Source organism: Budorcas taxicolor, chromosome 11 (assembly GCF_023091745.1).
Source record: "Budorcas taxicolor isolate Tak-1 chromosome 11, Takin1.1, whole genome shotgun sequence".
NCBI lineage: Eukaryota > Metazoa > Chordata > Mammalia > Artiodactyla > Bovidae > Budorcas > Budorcas taxicolor.
Window position 1 is genome coordinate 161,897,807 of NC_068920.1, and position 21,785 is coordinate 161,919,591.

The following is a 21,785-nucleotide window of genomic DNA, read 5'->3' on the forward strand; positions in this document are numbered from 1 at the left end:
GGCCACATTGGTGGCTCAGTAACTTATTTGATGGCCTTGAATGGCTGGTGGGGGAAAAAAAATCAGGAAAGCGTTTTGCTGAAGAAAGGTGCCTGGCTTATGTGATGACGTGGGTGAACTCAGGGCATTGTGCTCGGTGAAATCAACCCGCCACAGAGGACAAGCACTGCGTGATTTCACTTCCATGCAGGATCTGAGATAGGCTCACAGAAGCAGGGAGCAGGCCGGGGACTGCCCGGGGCTGGGGGAGGGGAGTGGGGTGCTGCTGTTCCCCAGGTACAGAGCTTTAGTTACCCAAGTGGAATAAAGATTCCAGAGAGTCACCCACAACAATGAGCCTAGAGTCAACACTGTACTGTACGCTGAAAAATTTAGGAGAGTAGATCTGTTAAGTGTTCTTACCACAGTTTTTTAAAAAGCAGGTTATAGGGCAATATATACAATACCGTCCCATTGGTGTATTTATACCACTTATCTGTCCACCTGTCCATTCATTCATTCATCTGTCCATCCATCCATCCATCTGCTTCAGACTTTGAAATAGTTATCTCCAGCGAATGACACCTAAGGATTTTATTGTGGAGAGGATGGGAGTTTCCCTTCCTAAGGGATGAGTTTCTGATGTACTGTTTGGCTTTTCTTTATAAGTAACATTTTAATAATAAAAATAATCATTTCAATTTTTTAATGGCAGCATTTACATGATCAACTCAGAGTCACTTTTTCCTGTGCCTTCAAACCCTCACGTGCCTCAGAAGTCAGCTCCCAAGCCACCGTCACCTCCCCTAGGGGGTCTCCTGTGAGCCCTGACTACATTTAAATTCCCTGCCACCTGCTGCCTGGCCCTGGACACGCACTCTATGCACTGTGCCCAGGAACCTTATCTGATCCCCTATGGAAAAAAGAGCTGTCTGGGAGGGTGCAGGGCTGTTTCAGGGGACCTAGGGGCAGAGATGGATCCTAGGAACTATCAGAAATTAGGTGGTGTCTTTTTCTCTCTTGTTTCTGTCATTTTTTTGGTAAAATGTAAGCCTCAACCCACTCCAGTATTGTCATCTGGAGAATCCCATGGACAGAAGAACCTGGTGGGCTACAGTCCATAGGGTCGCAAAGTGTAGGACACGACAGAATCAACTTAGCAAGCACACGCACACACAAAGCCTCAACGGGGCTTCCCAGTTGCCACTAGCGGTAAAAAAAAAAAAAAAAAAAAACCCGCCTGCAAATGCAGGAGACATAAAAGACGCAGGTTTGATCCTTGGGCCAGGAGGATCCCCTGGAGATGAGCCTGGCAACCGACTCTAGTACTCTTGCCTGGGAAATCCCATGGATAGAAGAGCCTGGCAGATTCCAGTCCATGGGGTCACACAGAGACATGACTGAAGAAGCGACTTAGCATGCGTGCACAGAAGACTCATTAGGACAGGGATTTTTGTCTTTTTTCCCATCTGCTCTACGCCCAGTGCCAGGCACACAGTAGGCACTCAACAAGAACCAGTGGAATGACTGGGAGAGAGAAGCTGATTGGCCGGCTCAGAGGAAGCGCAGGTACGCCTGGGCTCAGCAGCGGCAACCAGGTCCGGGTCCCACAGGAGACACACCTGCGGGGTGGGGACGAGCAGACACCCCAAACGAGCCTCTGGAGCGTCTGGATTGCCCAGTGCCGAGGCAAGCAGGGAAGGGAGGGGCTGGACAAACACAGACCGCGGCCAGAGGGTCGGGTGTAAGAGAGAGGCTTGTAGTGCCAACAGGATAAGAGGCTGGAGGTGAACGAGGGGACTGCTTTAATGACGACAAAGGCACGACTGTTCTCTTGCAAGTTGACCTTTAATCAGACCTCAGAGGTTAACTTCAAGCACAGCCCCTCATCTGGGAATTAACACGACATTTGCCCTCCAGCCACAGGACTGGGCCTCTCCTGGGCCGGAAAGCCCCCGGATCGGCATCACTGCGGCTGGGACCGGATGCTAATGTTCGCCAGCTGGCTGGGGGGAGGGGCGCGGAGGACGAATGTCATTTGCTCGTCGCTTCGGAGGGAGCGAGCTACAGGAGTGGGAGCGTGTCGGGCCAACCCCAGCAGCGCACACCCGAGGGGCGCGCCCGGGATCGCGCGCCCCTGGCGCATCTCAATGAAGCCCGCGCCTTCCGGCTCTGCCGTGGCGCCGGAACCCAACCGAGGCCCTGCATCGGGGCATCCGGGACGCCGGGGGCCTTTGGGAGGCGGGAGGAGGAGCGCCGGGCGACGTTCGTTCACCTGGGTTGGGGGAAGAAGGCAGGGGCCCCGCGAGCCCGGATGCCTTCAGCAACCCCGACGGCGACTGAGGGCAAAGCACCGGCCTGCTGGTCATCTCCTGGAGTCCTGGGAGCAGCGAGTGACCCAGGTCCCGACCCCGGCTGCCACTTAGCACATGCAGCCGCCCACAAGTTATTGGACTCCTCTGAGCCCCAGTTTCCTCATCTAGGGATAAAAAAAGAAAAACAGCCCTGACCTCAAGGAGAGCTGTGAGAACCCCAGTGAGAAGAGCCGCATTTGCGGCGCGTATGCTATGTGCCACGCCCTAGTTTCAGCCTTGGTGTCTGTATTCATCATTCCATCCCACAGTATGTGCCTAGTATTGCCTAGGAGGCAGCGACCCTTCTCATTTTACAAGGGTCCAGAGAGGTGAAGTAGCTCGCCCCAGGCCACACAGCAGCATGGGGACCCAGGCTGCTGGGGTCCACAGTCCAGGCTCTTGGCGGGGACATCACCTGCCCCACAGAGCAGGGACAGCTGCTCCATGGGGGGCGGGGCAGGCGGAGAGAGAGGACGCTGTGCACAGAGCACGTAGTGCTGTGTGAGCGGAACAAGTGTTCGTGATGTCCTGAGCTAAGGATTGGAGCTGGGCTGGAGGAAGCACAAGCTGGAGTCAAGATTGCCGGGAGAAATATCAATAAGCTCAGATATGCAGATGACACCACCCTTATGGCAGAAAGTGAAGAGGAGCTAAAAAACCTCTTGATGAAAGTGAAAGAGGAGAGTGAAAAAGTTGGCTTAAAGCTCAACATTCAGAAAACAAAGATCATGGCATCCGGTTCCATCACTTCATGGGAAATAGATGGGGAAACAGTGGAAACAGTGTCAGACTTCATTTTTCTGGGCTCCAAAATCACTGCAGATGGTGACTGCAGCCATGAAATTAAAAGACGCTTACTCCTTGGAAGAAAAGTTGTGACCAACCTAGATGGCATATTCAAAAGCAGAGACATTACTTTGCCAACAAAGGTCCGTCTAGTCAAGGCTATGGTTTTTCCAGTGGTCATGTATGGATGTGAGAGTTGGACTATGAAGAAGGCTGAGCGCCGAAGAATTGATGCTTTTGAACTGTGGTGTTGGAGAAGACTCTTGAGAGTCCCTTGGACTGCAAGGAGATCCAACCAGTCCATTCTGAAGGAGATCAGCCCTAGGATTTCTTTGGAAAGAATGATGCTAAAGCTGAAACTCCAGTACTTTGGCCACCTCATGCGAAGAGTTGACTCATTGGAAAAGACTTTGATGCTGGGAGGGATTGGGGGCAGGAGCAGAAGGGGACGACCGAGGATGAGATGGCTGGATGGCATCACTGACTTGATGGACGTGAGTCTGAGTGAACTCCGGGAGTTGGTGATGGACAGGGAGGCCTGGCGTGCTGCGATTCATGGGGTTGCAAAGAGTCGGACACGACTGAGCGACTGAACTGAACTGAGCTGCATCGGATCTGCATCGGGACGGGGTTCCATTGGAGAGTAAACAGGCTGCAGTCTCTGGTGCCTGGGATGACACGCAGCAAGGCAGGCAGAGTAAGGGGAGCTGCCCCTGGCTAGGCTGGTGCTGGCCACCTTCCCGGTCTTCTGTCTCCTGCAGTCGGGGGTGCTGGGTACACGTGGGCAGAGTTTCAGTACAGCAGCCTGGCCCTATGGTCTGGACCCAAGACCTTTCCTGGGGACTCCAGGGCCTGAGGAGGCTCCACGGGCAGGATCCCAGGGTCAGGGGGCTTCAGGGAGAGATGCCCTGTTCCCTGTGGGGTGGGGAAGGGGAGGGGCAGGGGGAGGGGAAGGCCTGATGGAGTGTCAGGAGGTGGCACCCAGTGCCTGGGCAGGATGGAGAGAGAGTTCAGGGCGGGGCCACTAGGCACAGGGGAAGCACTGTGGCGGGATGCCACCTCTAGAGAGGGGGCCTAGTGCTGGGAGGTCTGGCCAAGGCCTGAGGGGTTCACCTTGCCGTGACCCAGGCAGAGGTCGGAGGGCAGGCCCAGAAGTCTGGTTCCATGGGCCCCAGCTGCCGGCTGCCTACGGTCACAACGGCCATTGCTAGGGTCAGATCTTTGCTGGGCTGCCCTAGGCTGGAAGGGGCTTTAGCCATTAGACCCGGAGTCCCTGACCATGCAGAGCCCAGAAGCTCGAGTCCTTAGCACTGGGTTCAGGTGTAGCCATGGATCCGAGAGACCTCGGGCAAGTCACTCACCCTCTCCATCTGCAGTGGGAATCATCCAAGTACCTTTCTAGCAAGATAAAATAATAATAATCATCAGGGGCGGGGGAAGCTCGTGGAAGAGGATCAGGAGCTCTGCCACCCTGAGATGTCACTGTCCTGTCCCCCCAGGGTCCCTCCTGTGTGCTGTGGGCCCTGTGGGACCCAGAGGGGCTATCTCAGTGGGAGCTGAAGGCAGGCCTTCCAAGGGCTTCCAGAGTCTTAGAAGCAGCCGCGTGTGTCTGGAACTGCACTGACCCTGCAGCCCCTCGCCACATGCGGCCGTTCATACTTAATTTAGAGAAGCTCAAGGACAATCGTAAAAGACAGCTCCTCGGTGGCAATGGCCACGTTCCCTGTGCTCGACAGTCCCCTGGAGCTCACAGCTGCTGTGTTGGCTGCACATCGGTCATTCCAGAGAGTTCTACTGGGCAGGCTGCTCTGGAGACAGTGGCTTTGGTGAAACTGTATTCACAGAGAGCGTAGCGTGGGTGAGAGCTTTCCCTGTATCATCGCATTTCATCCCAAGGCAGCCCTTTGAGGCAGGGATTATTGTTACCCATTTCAGATGCAAGAAACGAGGATCCAGCGACAACCCCAGGGTGCACAGGGCATGGCTGCTGGAGCCACACCGCATCCCAGGTCTGACCCGGGCCGCCACTGTCAACCTGACTGCCTCCCTGGGCTGCGCCCGGCCTGCGTTCCCAGACCCCAAAACAAGGCCAGCTTCCAGCCGCCACCTCCAGGACCCACGAGACTGCACCCAGCACTTTATTGGCTTGGCTGATCTTCCAGAGGGTTGGGGGTGAGGGGCTAACTCCGTCTTCCTGAGGGATGCTCCCAGCTCAGAACCTGTCAGGGGACTTTCTTGGGTAGGAGATTAATGATCCCACTCTCAATGTATTCGAAGACTGTGTACGGGTCCTGGTCCCCGTTGAGGGTGATGGCGTCCCTGTAGAACTGCTCCAGCTCAGCGGAATTCCTGTAGAACAGATCCATTTTGAGCTTGATCTGCTCTTCCGAATCCTTGGGATTCTGCAGGAGACGGGCCTGGACTTCCATGGTCGGAGGTGGCTTGTACATGAGGTGGTACCTGCGAGAGGCGGGGAAGCTGGTGAGCCCTGGTCCAGCTCAGAGGACAGGTGAGAAGGGACCCCTTCCCAGGAGACAGGCTGGACCCCATGACCACCAGCAGCAGACATTTACTCTGCACCAGCCACTGGCTAGGCTGAGAGCCGCAGCATGGCCCCTTCCCAGGAGAGAAGGCTGCAGATCAGTAATAGGACAGAATATGGTAAAATACTAAAGGCCAGATTCCTTTTGTTCATTCCTTCCTTTCTCCTTTCCTTTCTTCCTTCCAAACAATCCTAGGTACCTGCCATGTACGCCTAGCACACCCCTGCTACTGGCAACCCAATGGCAGGTGAGACATCGCCTCTGTGTTCATGGAGCTCACGGTCAAATAGGGGATGGGACATAATAACACCAGGCATGAGTGGAGACACGAGGAAGTGCCCTGGTCCCTGGGGGAGAGACCCCGGCAGCACGAAGGCCGTTTCACTTGACACGGGTCAGTGAGAGGACGTCCCCCAGTGCATGGTGATGGGAAAATCCTGGTGCTTCCTTCCCGCCCCTCCTCCTCTGTCCTGCGAAACGCGGTCTAGTTACCAAGAAACAGGGCCCTGGTTGCTGGGAAGATGGGGGCTTCAACCTTTAATCGCGGGGACTGTAGACTGTGTTTCACCACCAACACAGCAATTGCACTTGGTTAGATACAAGGCCTTAGCTTGCAGGATTTAGCCCCTATAGCCACGGGAGGGCTCAGAGGCGACGCTGTTCCCAAGGGGATGCATCTGTTCAGCAGCCACGTCAGGGATGCACCGCGGTGACATGCTGGGGTCAGAGCCAAGCCCAGGTCAGAGCAGGTGAGCAGTTTAACAGCTGTTGTACAGCCTGGACATTCATTTTCTTGCTACTCTTCCAGGAAAAGAGGGTCAGCAGACAGAGTGGAGGAGCTGGCTGAGTGAACCCCCTTGCTAGAATCTTCTGTCAGTTGTCCCCAGCAGGGTCCCTGGAGCAGCCCCGCCCTGGCACCCGTCAGCTAGATGGAGAGAGGGGGGTCCCCTGTGGGGCGTGGCCTCTGGAGCCCTCAGAGGGCCGCCGCCCACTGCAGGGCTGGCACAGACCTTTCTCCTGTGACGGGGTCGGTTCTTCTCAGGCTCAGCCGCTCGATGACAGAATCGAATGGCACATTCAGGAAAAACACCCTGTGGGGAGGAGAGGCACCATGTCTGCTGGAGGGAACCGCAGGCTGGACTCGAGGCCAGGGTGGGCTTCAGCACCCCAGAGTGGGCAGAGCCTCAGTGGCCTTGAGTTGGGGCTTGGGGCACCAGGCTCTGGCCGGTCACCAGGGAAAGATGCAGGTGGGGTCTCCCCGCTGCGGAAGCTCTCCACCTCCTGATTCAGGGACAGCTCCCAGCCGCCATTGCTCCCGGGGCAGTGGTGGGGGAGACACTCCATGGGGGTGAGCTGTGGAGAGTGAATGCCCCATCCTTGGGGGAGACCAGTGAGTTCCCTGGAATTACACAGATGCGGGTTAGAATCTCACCTCCACATGGACCTGCTGTGTGACCTCAGGCCACAAACACAACCTCTCTGAGACTCAGTTTCCTCACCTGCAAAAGTGTGTGAGTTGCTCAGTCATGTCCAACTCTTTGTGACCCCATGGAGTGTAGCCCTCCAGGCTCCTGTCCATGGGATTCTCCAGGCAAGAATGCTGGAGTAGGTTGCCATTTCCTTCTCCAGGGGATCTCTCCAAGCCAGGGATCAACCCGGGTCTCCTGCATTGTAGGCGGATTCTTTACCATCTGAGCTAATAGTTGCTGGGCTTCCCTGATAGCTCAGTTGGTAAAGAATCTGCCTGCCAATGCAGGAGACCCGGGTTTGATCCCTGGGTCAGGAAGATCCACTGGAGAAGGGATAGACTACCCACTCCTACATGCTTGGGCTTCCCTTGTGGCTCAGTTGGTAAAGAATTCGCCTGCAATGCAGGAAACCGGCTTCGATCCCTGGGTTGGGAAGATCCCCTGGAGAAGGGAAAGGCTACCCACTTCAGTATTCTGGTCTGGAGAATCCCATGGACTACAGTCCGTGGCTCTCAAAGAGTCTGCTAATTGAAGATGGGCCTCCCCGGGGGCTCACTGGTAAAGAACCCACCAGCCAGTGCAGGAGACGCAAGAGACATAGGCTTGATCCCTGGGTCGAGAAGATCCCCTGGAGAAGGAAATGGCAACCCATTCCAGTACTCTTGCCTGGAGAACTCCACGAACAGAGGAGCCTGGCGGGCTCCAGTCCATGGGGGGGCAAAGAGTCAGACACAACTGAGCAACTAACACTTCACATGTGTCCACCCCAACCTCCAAGGCATCCCTCCCCTCATCTCCCCCTGGTAACCATAAGATTGCTTCCTACATCTGTGATTCTGTTTCCGTTTTGTAAATAAGTTCATCTGTTCCACATTTTTAGATTCCACATATAAGCAGTATCACATGGTGTTTATCATCTGGAAGCCTTTCTTTATACGAAACCTGAGGACAGATGTTCTCGGTCAGGGCTGAGTTTGCCCTGAGATGTTGGACAATGTATAGGGACGTTTCTGGTTGTCACGGCTGGGAAGGGGGTGCAACTGGCACCCAGCAGGTGGAGGCCAGGGCTTCAGCTCAGCATCTCACCGCCCGTAGGACAGGCCCCACCGTGAAGAGCTACCTGGCCCCAGGGTCAGTCGCAAGACAAATGGGACAGGAGGGAGGCATGCCTGCCGGGGGCGGGGGGCTGGGGGGAGGCCAACAGACCAAGTGCTCTGGCTCCTGCCCACAGGTCTAATCCAGGCCCTGCCTTCTAGGGTTAAACCATCTCAGGTTTTTTAATAAGTTCTGGAATATTCTGTCGCTCACTTTACTGTTTATTCATTGCTGTAATTTGTACGTGCATTTATGGAGTCCCCGCTGTGTACTCAGAGCTTTCCCGCCTTCACTCTTGGGTGGGAGTCTTCAGGATGGATCCTCTGCCTTCCCCCAAGCTAGTGAACAAAAGAAGGCCCTCCCCCGCCCCCAGGAATTCACCAGATGTACTGATGGGGCTGCCAAGAGGCCAAGCTTTGGTGGGTGGAATAGGGCCCCAGTCCCCAGGGGCCCCAGACCAGCCTCTTGAGCCCAGGTGTCACCTCTAGGGCCAGATCAGCGATCAGCCCCTGAACCAGGGTCCTGAGGCCTGGGGAGCATTCACAGGAAACATGTGCAGGAAAGGATGAATGAATGAGCGGCACATTGTCCTGTTGCTGTTTGGTCGCTCAGTAGTGTCCAACTCTTGTTTCAGCCCCAGGGACTGTAGCCCATCAGGCTTCTCTATCCATGGGATTCTCCAGGCAAGAATACTGGAGTGGGTTGCCATTTCCTTCTCCAGGGGATCTTCCCAACTCAGGGACTGAACCCGGGTCTCCTGCACTGCAGGCAGACACTTGACTGTCTAAGCCACCAGGGAAGAACCACCCCCCCAAAAAAAGAAGTAAACCAAATGTGAGGCAAATACTCTCTGTTCAAGACTGGCATCTCCCACCCCCTTTCTTCTCTTTCCCTTGTTTTGCCCATGCTGTTTGCTGAGGCCCACATCTGCCCAGTTGCCAAGGAGCCCCTTTCTGGTATCTGGTGAAAGCTGCAGCCACCACCACATCAAGCAAGCTCATCCTGGGGAGGGGGGAACGGGAGGGGGGCAGTGTGGCAGCAGCCATGGAAATCTTCCCCGCACATGTTGTCGACAAAGATCTCCATTCCCAGGATAACAGCCACCAAATAAAACACGTAAGATCAGGAGTGTTGGAACACAGGGCGCACAGGTGTTTTTGATGTGCTTTCATCCTTTACGCTCCAAACATGCTGCCCCCCTGCACCCCCAGAACTTGCGAGGCCCAACAGCAACACCGAAACGCAGCTGTCACTGCGGCTGGGGGCTGACGGTGTAGCTCTGGACGCCGACGACAGTAGAAAGGAAGCTAGTTTGGAAATCTGTGATAATAGATGTTGCTTCATAAACAAACAGCCCCAACTGAAAGATTTTTAACCCAGCATACGAAGACCACTTGTCGTCATTCAAGAGAAAGGCTTGTGAAAGGCTGGCAAGATCAGAAGCGCGCAGACACCAAATTGGTACTTGAAACACATTGTTGGGAAAAGCCTCTCTGCGGAGGAGCTGGGCTTCCAGAGGCTGGAAGCTTCTGATTAGCCAGGCTCATGCACCCCGATGTCAGAGCCAGGTGGTGGGGAGAGGAGCTGGGAGCCCATGCAGCTCTGTGGAGGTGCACGGCGCTGTGCGGGCCCCCACTTGCGGGTTTGGGGTGTTATGCTGCTCATTTACAGTAACAGCCAGGAAAGACAGAATGTGAAAGCAGAGAAGAGTCAGAGCAGGGTGCACTGGGCAGAGACACTCCTGGTCTACGTGCCTGGGCTCACCAGGGGCGGGAACGCCACCTGCCTCGGGGTGTGCAGAATTTCAGGGCTGCCTCAGGAGGGAGACGGAAGGCATGCGCCTCCAATCCCTCGCTGCTCCAAGTGGGATCCCCAGACCAGCAGCAGCAGCAGCAGCAGCTGGGACTCAAGCCCCATGGCCCACCCACTGAACTGGAGACTAGTGTTGACGAGACCCACAGGGATCTGTACGTACACTACAGCTGGAGAGGGCTGCTCTGATCCTGTGTTTCCCAGATTTGTCTGATGTTAAGGATCATCGGGAGGGCTTGTCTAAAATACAGATTCTGACCCTGAAACTGACCCAGATTATCAACCAGCTACTGTGGTTGTTGTGTAGTTGCTCAGTCTTGTCCGACTCTTTGCGACCCCATGGACTGCAGCACGCCAGGCTTCCCTGTCCTTCACTATCTCCCAGAGTTTACTCAAACTCATGTCCATTGAGCTGGATAGTTGCCATCCAACCATCCTATCCTATGTTGCCCCCTTATCCTCCTGACCTCAATCTTCCCCAGTATCAGGGTCTTTCCCAGTGATTTAATAAAAATTATTAAAAGAATAAATACAGGGTACCCCTCCCAGAGGGTACCAAGCCAAAACCTCCAGGGGAGGGACTGGGAGACCTATATTTGTAAATCAGCAGCACAGGTGATTCTTATGCTTGGGCAGGTGTGGGAAGCTTGTCTGTATCCTCAGGTCTCACTTGGCCAAACCTTGGAACTATCAGGGGAATTCTGAGATTACTGAGACCTGGGCCCCAGCCCTCGAGATTCTGCTATAACTGGCTTGAGGTAAGGTCTGGGAATGGAGATTCTTAAAAGCTCCCCAAGTGACTGTAGTATGTAGTCAATTGAACCATAGCTTTGATCCAGTCTGCTCAGTGTACACGACGGGGAAACTGAGCCCCAAAGAGGGGAGGACTCATCGGCTCTCACCCAGGACACAGATGCCCGATGACTGCTGGCTCTCTTGAGCCACTCTTGTTATGACTACAGTGATATTCCACTTCATACCCATCAGGAGGGCCATTATCAAAAAACCAGCAAATAACAAGGGTTGTTTGATGAGGATGCAGAGGAAGTGGAAGCCTTGTGCCTTGCCAGTAGGAATGTAGCAAGGTGCAATGTGTGATGAGCCTTTCCACTTCTGACATACACCCAAAACAAGGGAAAGCAGAGGTTGAACAGATATTTGCACACCTAAGTTCATTGCAGCATTATTCACAAGAGCCAAAAGGCAAAAATAACCCAAATGTCCGTCAGTAGATGAGTGGATAAACAAAGTGAGACATACACCCACAACAGACTATTAGACAGCCTGGGAAAGAAATGGAATCCTGACCCCTGCTACAGTGTGGATGGACCTTGAAGACATTCCACTAAGTGACAGAAGTCAGACACAAAAGGATAAATGTTGTATGATGCCACTTAAATGAAGTATGTAGACTAGTCAAATTCATAAAGACAGAGGGCAGAATGGTGGGCGCCCGTGGCTGGGAAGAAGGAGAAATCCCAGGTTGTTGGTCAGTGGAGACAGTTTCCATTTGGGAAGGTGGAAAAGTTCTGGAGATGGATGGTGGTGATGCGTTGCACAAGAATGTACTTAACACCATTCAAATGTATGCTGAATGGTTAGAATGGCAAATTTCATGTTATGTGTATTTTACCACAATAAAAAATAAGTGCTATAGGACTTTCCTGGGGGGCCAGTGGCTAAGACTCTGTGCTCCCAATGCGGGGGCCCAGGCTCAGTCCCTGCTCCACAAAGGAAGATCGAAGATCCTGCATGCCGAAACTAAGACCTGGTGCAGCCAAATAAATACAAATCAAGAAATATTTTTAAAAATAAGCACGATGGTGCAGTGTATAGTTATTATGATGAAGGTAGGGGGAGGGGGGAAAAACTTAACATTTAATGAGGTTCTGAATATACATATGTATACAAACGAATGAATGGACCGAAAAATATGAACCAGGACTTCTCTGGGGGTCCGATGGTTGGGACTCTGCCTTCCGATGCAGGGATGTGGGTTCAATCCCTGATCAGGGAACTAAGGTTCCGCCTGCTGTGTGCCACGACTACTGAGCCCACGTGCTCTGAAGCCTACACGGCACACCTAGAGAAAGAGCCTTCAGGCCACAAACAAGAGCCAACGCAGCAAAGAAATAAATTTTAAAAAATGAACCATGTGATAGTATTAACTCTACACTATCTAATTTTCATCCCTGTCTCCTGTACAATGTCACGAACCTCAGTCCATAGTTCATCAGGCACTCTATCTATCAGATCTAGACCCTTAAATCTATTTCTCACTTCCACTGTATGGAGATGGTGATGGACAGGGAGGCTGCAATTCACGGGGTCGCAAAGAGTCGGACACAACTGAGCGACTGAACTGAACTGAACACTATCTAAAATGCCAATGCTATAAAAACTCAGAAAAGAGAATACAACTTGTTTTATCAGGCAGCATTTCCCTGATACCAAAAGCCAGACAAAGACACTATAAGAAAACTGTAGACCAATATCCCTCACAAATACAGAGGCAAAAAATACTCAATAAAAATATTAGCAAATTGAATCTAGCAACACATAAAAAAGAATACTACATTACGACTAAATGAGGATTAGCCTAGTGATGAAAATCTGGTTCAGTATTCAAAAATCAGTCAGTATAAGCTTCCCTGGGGGCTGAGATGGTAAAGAATCTGCCAGCAATGCTTGTAAACCTGGTTTGGATACCTACGTTGCAAAGATCCCCTGGAGTATAAAATGGCAACCCACTCTGGTATTCTTGCCTGGAGAATTCCATGGAGAGAGGAGCTGGTGGGCTACAATTCATGGAGTTGCAAAGAGTTGGACATGACCGAGCAACTAACACATAACCGTATTATGAGACTAAAGAAGAAAACTATATAACCATCTCAATAGATGTAGGAAAGCAGTTTACAGAATTTTATGTCACTTCCTGGTAAATATTCCAAGCAAATTATAAATAAAAGGTAATTTCCTCTTCAATCTAATAAAGGGTATTTACCAAAAATTACAGCTAACATTATATGTTATGGTGAAAGACTGGGTGCTTTTCCCTTAAGACTGGGAACAAGGCAGAATGTCCATTTTCATGAATTCTATTCAACATCTTACTGGAAGTCCTAGAGAGTGTAATAAGACAAGAAAAGGAAATAGCAAGCATATACATTGAAAAGGAAGAAATAAAACCGTTATTTGCAGATGACAGGATCATCTAATTAGAGCCCTAAAGAATCTTCAAAAAGGCTACAACAATTAATAAGTGGGTTTAGTGAATACACAGGATACAAAATCAATAGACAAAAAGTAAACCAATTTTTCAAGATACTAGCAATAAACGGTTGGAAATCAAAAATTTAAAGTACCATTTGCAATAATATAAAAGTGAAAAACTTAGATGTAAAGCTAACAAAATACGTATAAGATCTGTATGGTGAAAATTACAAAACACTGATGAAAGATGCCAAAGACTTAAATACGTATCGGGAGCTATATCATATTCATGGACTCAGAGACTCAATGCAGGTAAAATGTTGATCCTGACAGATCTACAGATTCGGTGCAATCCTAATCGAAATTCCAGGAAGGTGTTTTGAAGATTCCACACAAGTCAATTTTATACGGAACGTGTTTCTGAAGAAGAATTAGAATCACTTTTAAAATGTTGAAGAAGAAGAACAAATTGATTTCAAGGCTTACTATAAAGCTGCAGTAGTATAGACAGTATGAATGTTAGTGACAGGCTAGACAGATGGATTAAAAAGACAGAGCAAAGCGTCTGGAAATTGACTTATACAAATATGACCTTTTCAACAAAGGCAGCGACACAATGCAAAGGAGAAAGATGTGTTTCTTCACCCAAGGGTGCTAGAATAATGAGACATTCATATGCAAATAATGATAATAATCTTGCCCCACACCTCACGCCATCTACAAAAATTATTTCAAAATAAATCATGGATGGAAATATAAACCTAAAACTATTAAACTTCTAGAAGAAAACCTGTGACCTTGGGTTAAACATTTCCTACATACGACACCAAAATCATGACCCATAGATTTTTAAGTTGATAAATTAGATTTTATTAAAAGCCTAACAATTGAAAGCTTGTGCTCTTCAAAAAAACATTAAGAAAATGAAAGAAATATCAGAGACCAGGAGACAATATTTGTGAAACCTATACCTGATAAGGGATTGGATTTGCATTGAGAATACATAAACATGTGAATTATATACACAACTAACAACATACATGAGGAGGCACAAATAGATCCCTTAGTAACCTCTGTTTCCAAATTTGATATTCAAATTGGGAAGATCTGTCCAGGAAAACCATTTCTTGAAACAGGCTTGAACGCCTCCTCCTTCTCCAGTTTCTTCAAAGCCCAGAGGGTGCGCTGAGCCGTCTGGAAGGCAGCAGCACTGTCTGCACTTTAAACCAGGACTCAGCTCTGCCACTCAGAGCCCTTCTGTGCGGCTGGAGCGCAGGCAACAGCGGCTCTATGGCTTTGGAATAATCAAGGGGTCTTATCTCAAAGGGAACTTTGCAATGATTGCCACTGAAACAGGGAACAGAGAGAAAAAAGAGCCACCAAGAAAAAAGGCAAAGTGACCCTAGACACTAGAATGGTCTGTTCACCTTTAATGTTTGTGCCCTGACACATCAGAGAGGGCAGGCAAGGTCAAAGCCATGGCGAAACAGTTCTCATATGACGGTGAGCTGCGGAGCCATCGGATGACAGAAAGCAGACGTAACCCTCATTATGGAGCCACCAGGACAAGGCCTCCCTCGGTCCAGGGTCAGGGAGAGGCGGCGTCACGTCGAGAGGCGGCTGCATTCGGGGATGGCAGCGTGGGAGATGTACGCTCTCGGAGGACGCTCGTGGGAGTGAAAGCTGGACGTAGCCAAGAACAGCATGAAGAAAGACGACGTGGCAGAGAGTGGTTAGAGAGGGCAAACGAACTATGCACAGACCATCAGAAACCAAAAGACAAGACAAGGGGACTTCCCTGGGGCTCCAGTGGTTAAGAATCTGCCCTGCAAAGCAGGGGTTGTGGGTTCCAACCCAGGTCAGGGAACTAAGATCCCACGTGCTGTGGGGCATCGAAGCCCACGTGCCACAGTGAAAGATACCACGTGCTGCAACGAAGGTCTGATGCAGCCAAATAAATAAATAAAAATAGTGTTTAAAAACTGGATTTAGAACAATAAGAACTGGGCCAGCTGCAGAAGGATCCCCACCTCTGAGTACCCTGGGGGTGAGCTGTCTGAAGACAAGGCTCTGGGTTGCCAGGTCTGTTATGCCCTTCGTGCAGGAAAGAGGTGAGGACTGAATAAACCTGCAGTGGATGAGCGGATTAGCATGGGAGGGAGCCAGCTGTGATGCCGTGGAAGGGCGGATTCGATCTCACGGCAACGGGCGCCATCAACTCAATGAGATCGGTCTCTGGTCCTCCCGGCCGCGGACGCAGGCTGCAGATTGCCATCACAGCCGTCCTCAACTACAGTGCAGAGGAGAATGTGCCGCTGCACGGAGTCTGGATGCAAGGCCGCCCTGGAGACCGGAGAGGGCCCTGGCCAGAGTTTAATGTTTTCACTATGCATAAGTTTCACTCTGACAAGAGAACAATTTGAAAACAAAAGGCCAGACATCTCAACCCCGTTTTAAGCCCCCATGCACCATGCCTCCTGCCCTTTGGTAGCAGCTGTAGTGTCCCCTCCCTGCTCCTTAAAAAAAAAAAAAAAAGGCTCCCGCTGGCCATTTCTTGTTTAAAACTGTGCATAACTGATAGCGGCAGATCTACCCTGCCCATGTCTAAAATCTCTCAAGGGGCAGGGAGAACAGTCTCCACGACTGTCATTAACTGGGAAATTAGTGAGCACGCCTGGCGATACAGCACACGCCATACAAAAATGCAGCAGTCTGGTGCAAGGAGAGTGACCCCAGGATCAGAGTCCTGCATAATCGGTCTCCATTCGAGAGTCCTCTAAAAATGCCTGCCTCCATCACCACTGGGAAGAAAGAGAATAATTCCTCTGCACGTGGCCACCCAGATACTTCCTGGACGGTCATGAACCGCATGTCGTTGGAAGCCAGAAAGTTTTGCAAACTTTTCCCAAAGAGAAAGGCACATGAGTTTCAGGCTGAAAATGACAGTAGACCTGTAGAAAGCAAGCCAGAGCCTCACTCCAAGACTAGCCAGCCTATGCCCAGTCAGGGCGCCCATCTACACCAATGGCTCTCAGCCTGCATGTGTGCGGACACCGGAGGACTCTGAAAATTCTGGCTTAGCTCAGATCCACACAGGCCCAGTGTCCAAACTCCCTCCAACACTGCCCTCTCCCCAACATCGCTCATGCCCACTCATGCTCAGCAAGTCAGCCATCGCTATGGGGCACTCAGCTGGCCCTCAGGGGCCACTGGGCACCCACACTCTTCACTGCCTTTCCCTTGGTCGTCCTTCAGCTCCCGGTCTGTGTCTGAGGGGCCTGGCTCACCGCCCAGCTGGGCTCCTCCTCTGTGAGAGGCTCCTGCGTGTTCCTGGAGACCCGTCATCCCTGGCCGCTGGCCGGGAGCCACACTCCTCCTTCTGCCTGTGCTCAGAGTAGGTGAGAGTGCTCAGGTGTCAGAGTGCCTGCAGCCACTGCCTGGCTGCCTCGAGGTCCCCTCTGACGGCGGGAATACTGATCAACCACTGATCAGCTGATCAACAGCTGATCAACAACTAAGTATGCCGGTGTGGACCCCAGTTCAGTCCCAGAAGAACATCGGGGCTGGTGAACATTCAGGGCCCCGTGGTGTGGCTGACACCTGGATGCTCCAGCAGACCCCTCTTCGAGAAAGAATTTGCGTCTCAGCTGTAAGGAGTGAGATCAGCTGACCTCTTCCAGCTGTAAATACCTTGCAAGACTTGAGCCCCATGTTCTTTTTTTAAAAAACATGATTACTGAGATATAATTTGGGGCTTCCCAAGAACCCGCCTGCCAACGCAGGAGACATAGGAGACGTGGCTTTGATCCCTGGGTTGGGAAGATCTCCTAGAGGAGGTCATGGCAACCCACTCCAGTATTCTTGCCTGGAGAATCCCCATAGAGAAGAGCCTGGTGGGCCACCGTCCATAGGATCACGAAGAGTTGGACACGACTGAAGTGACTTAGCATGCACACAGGAACTAAGACATAATTCACCCCCTCAAAAGTATATTATTTTTAGTGTATTATATTTACAAAGAGTGCAACCATTGACACAATATAAGTTTGGGGGACTTTCATCATGCCCAAAGGAAACGCTGTACCCGTGAACAGGCCCTCCCCGCTCTCCAGCTCCCAGATCCTGGCGACTGCTTGTCTGGTTTTGTCTCTGTGTATGTGTTCCATCTGGACACACACTACAAATGGAATCATATGATGCACGGCCCTTCGAGTCTCCAATTAGGAAAACGGAAAAAAAAAAAGAAGAACTTACAAGGTTATTTTAAAGGTTAAACATATCAAGTGCTTAACATATAATAACATAGACTATCCACGTGCCTCTACGTGCCAAGCATCTTTCATTTAGCCTGTGTTTTCAAGATTTGTACCTATCATAACATGTATCAGAACTTCATCCCCTTTTATGGCCAAATGGTGTTCTGTGGTATGGCTGGACCAGATTTTGTTTATTCATTCACCAATTGATGGACACTTTTAACCCAAGCTTTCGAGCAAGGTCACAGTCCTCTGGGGGTGGCCCATGGCCAGTGAGTGAGCACAGAGGGGTACCAGGGCCTGCCCAATGCAGCCCTCCCCTGCAAGGGGCCCCCACAGAATCGAGGAGCCTGGGTCAGCCTGCCTCCTCCAGCTTCGGCCCCTTTGCCCAGCTCAGCTGTTATCTGCTCACTGAGTTTTCCCACCCCACGGCTGTCTTAGCTTCTGCTTCCGGGGGGAACTCCACCTGAAACAGGTGCCCTGAAAGTCACCAAGGGCCTCAAAGTATCAGTCCCACTGAAGTGGATGCAACCTCCTGTGTGCAAGCCTGTCCTCCCCTGGGCTGTCAGGCTTGGACATGAGTTCCGAGGTCAGAAAGACTTGGGTTCAAACTCCAGTGGCACCTGCCGGCTCACTGAGGGACCAGCCATCCTACCGTCCAAGTCTCCGTACACAAGGATTAAAAATTAAAAGTACCTCACAGAGTTAAGGATTAAATATGAAAATTCATACAAATTGCTTACTGTGATGATAAGACTGAATACCCACGGGGCCTACATGGCAGGCAGTCTTCTAAGACTTGACCTACCTTAGGTCAAAGCTCCTCATCGTGACCTTACAAGGGGATTATCATGATTTTTTACAAAAGGTGAAGAAAACCCAAGAGACAGAGAGGGTTAACCTGACGAAGCATCCCAGCTAGAAAGCGGCCGTGATGGCTAACTGTGTGTGTCCACTTGAATGGGCCCACAGGGTATGCGGATATTTGGTCAAATATTATTCTGGGTGTGTCTGTGAGAGTGTTTCTCATCATTTAAATCAGTGGAATACAGGAGAATTTAATACAGTGTTAAAAATCAACTGTACGCCAATAAAATAATTTTTTAGAAAAATTAGTGGAATGAATGGAGCAGATTGCTCTCCCTAGTGCAGGTGGGCCTCGCCCAATCAGTTGAAGGTCTAAATAGAACAAAAGGGCTGACCCCTTCCTGAATCACAGAAAATTCCTCGTGTCTGCTTGCCTTTGAACAAGGACATTGACTTTCTCCTGCCTTCAGATCTAGTGGGGTGGGGATGCTTTTGTACTCCCATCCTAAAGTCTCATTGGACCCCACTTCAGCCTTCCTGCCTCCTGGCTCTTCCTGAAGCTCCTGCTTGTGGACTTAACCCCCAGATCTTGCGACTGGTCAGTCTCCATAATCACATGAGCCAGTTCCTTATAAAGAATCTTTTTCTCCTGATATAATGCACATTGATTGTTCCTATTTCTCTGGAGAACTTCACCTAACACAGCCGTGGAGCCAGGATGCAAACCCAGGCAGCCAGCCACAGTATTCTTGCAGCTGAGCACAGCACCCCATCATGAATCTGCTGAAAGATGAAGGAAGGGAGGGGCGGGAAGGAAGGAAGGCAGGAGGGACAGAAGGAGGGAGGGGGGGCCTCGGCGTCCACCGCTCAGCACAAACCCCAAACTCTGAACACGTGTCTAGGTTTTAGCCCTCTGGGCTGTGCTGCACAGTCAGTTGGAGTCAGAGCCACCTTCCTCCACTCTAATGGATCAGCTGGGAGGGACTCAAGGCAGGAGACGGGGCAGGTGCGCTTCCAGGGAGGCCTCCACCACATGCCTCCCTCTTGGCACCCTGCTACTGGGCAGACCTCTCCTGGGCACTTCCTGGGAGCAGGAATTTGCTCCAAGGACAGAGAGCAGGGTGTGCAAAATCTGGACCCCTGGGCCACCTGGGAAATTAGTGCATCTCCTTGTCACAGGTCCCCGGAGACAGGGAGCCGAAGGAGGGTGAGGTGAGCTAATTTTGACGTTTCCTTTCTCAAAGCCAGTTTCCCTCAGTGACAGATGGTGCGGGAAGACCTGCCCCGTGAAGAGCCACATAAGCGTCTCCCAGCCACCATCAGAATCTCCACTCTTGACTTTTCCACCGGATATTTTTTAATAAGGTGCTGCAGAAAACCTTTGGCTTTAACCCCTTCCACAGCTGGAAGTTTCCTCCACGAATCTCTCTAGCCAAAAGCATTTTACTTCTCGGCTTCAATTTTAACCCTTTGCCACACATGAATCTCCAGCATCACCATCATTATCGTCACTGCAAACCATTATAGACTTTCCACGTGCCAGGCACCTGCACTAATAAGCACGCTGCACGGGTGTCTTGTCCTATTTAATCCAAGTGAGGGCCTGTGATCCTGCCCATCTCCAGGATGAAAAGACTCAGGCTCCCAAGAGGTGAAGCGGTGCCTCCAGACTGGGGTCCAGGCCTGGCTGACTCTAGGCCGTTCTTTCATGACCTTCCTGCATGTACAATAATATCACTTGTTCCTTGCCGTTGTGAGAACATTCCTGAAGCCTCTGGTGAGAAGCAGAAAATGGAAAAGGAGCCCTGAAGAGATTTGGGAGGGGTGCAAATAGGGTGATGTCCACACTGTCTTTGTGTGCCCCCAAGCCTCAAGATTCACTGGACCCCACCTCAGACTCCCTTGGGCCAAAGCCACCACCTCACTTGTGTCCTCCACCACCTGACGGGCACCAGCTGCCTTGGGCTGGGAGCCCCCTCCTCTGTCTGTCTCCCTGGGGATGCCATGCACAGCTGCAGGCATCGGCAGGGTTAAAGATAAATAACGAGGATTCCAAAAGATCCTCATCCCCCGTCACAGCTGTCTTGCCTGAGGAATCCGCCACCGTGTTTGTTAAACCCACACTTTAATTACTCCAAAATTATGTTAAATCCTTGCATAAATATTGCAGCGAAGAATTTCATTACAGCAAGTTGGGTTGCCGCCAGAGCTCTCAGTTAAAAAGTAAGGGGAGAACAGACACACGCAGAAAAGATAGATTTTTTTTTCCAGATAAAAAGGCAAGGGAGGTCATCCTTTGTCAGATCGCCCAGGTGTCACAGAGAAACAGACTCTCCCATTTCACCGATGGAAGGGGGGAAAATCCCTTCCGCCCTCCACTCTAATAGCTTTTACTTCTCCGCAAAACTAAAATCGGATTAAATATTGATAACCAGTGGTATTAATTAAGGGGGGAAAAGCCCATCAAGAGAACCCCAATATGTTTACAGTGTCCCCGAGAAACTGGGAAAACTCACAATCAAGTGTGTAAATGTTCTAAAAAAGCGTCCTGAATATTTTATGAATATTTGTCATAAAACAGAAATAATAACCACTGTGCAGAGCTATTAGAATTAATATTTATGCTGCCCACCATGAAATATTCATGGGGACAGAGAAAGGGGGGCCCGTAAGACAAGAATTAATTTACACTGGGCTCGGTTTACCCGCTGGCTTGATGTTTAAAGACGGTTGACAAGCCTCCGGATGAATCCGCCAGTCACTTCCCGCAGCCAGTGCGGTGGAGGGGGTGGGGGACGGGTCCGGGCTGCTGACAGCTCACAGATTGAGTTTCTGACAGCCCTTAAAAAACTTAAATGGCCCCCCACCTTTTTTTCCTTCTTCCGTTGCCCAAGGCACTCTGTTCTGCCACCGTTCATCCGATCTCCCCTTCCATCTGCTGAAATTAACGAATTAATGAGCGCGATCCACTTTACAGTGGGGCCCTATGAATGTTTACAGGCGATTAAATTATAATGCGGGGCGGCTGTATAATTCATGAACCAATTAAAGGAAGTGTTAGTTGATTTGATGGGATGAGGACGTACAAAATGCATTTAACTAATGGGGAACCACGGGCTGCCGAGGGCCGGCTCCCTCTCTCGGATTACGCGGCTAATTGCCGCGCTTTATGGGGCTGTCACTGATAGCCATGCATATTTCATTGTTCTCAAATACTTCAATTGAGCGCGGCCGTGTCGCGGCTGTAATGTGGAGAGGCCGGGCCAAACTTGGCTGTAGTTACAGCGGCCTGGGCTGCGGCCGAGCCCAGAAACCCGAGCTGGGGGCGTCGGGTGTGCCCCGCCATTAGGTGATTAAAAGGACTCGGTGTGCGGGCGCCTTTTGCGTCCTGATGGTTCTGCGGCTGGCTCCAGGGCGCGGCCGCGCTGGGGCGCTGACCCGCTTTTCTGGGGCGCGGGGAAGAGGACGTCT

The 21,785-nt window shown here is 51.1% G+C and overlaps 1 protein-coding gene across 3 annotated transcripts in view; it reads right to left on the reverse strand.

The window, feature by feature from the left end:
* Positions 1–5,269: 5,269 nt before the first annotated feature.
* AK8 (adenylate kinase 8) overlaps positions 5,270–21,785 on the reverse strand; it is a 155,320-nt gene continuing 138,804 nt past the window's right edge. For all 3 annotated transcript variants that reach the window (XM_052649437.1, XM_052649435.1, XM_052649436.1), the window contains 2 exons: positions 6,673–6,753; positions 5,270–5,579 (listed from right to left, as the gene is read on the reverse strand). In XM_052649437.1, coding sequence (XP_052505397.1) covers positions 5,342–5,579; positions 6,673–6,753 — 319 coding nt within the window. In that variant the 3' untranslated portion in view covers positions 5,270–5,341. The remainder of the gene's footprint in view (positions 5,580–6,672; positions 6,754–21,785) is intronic.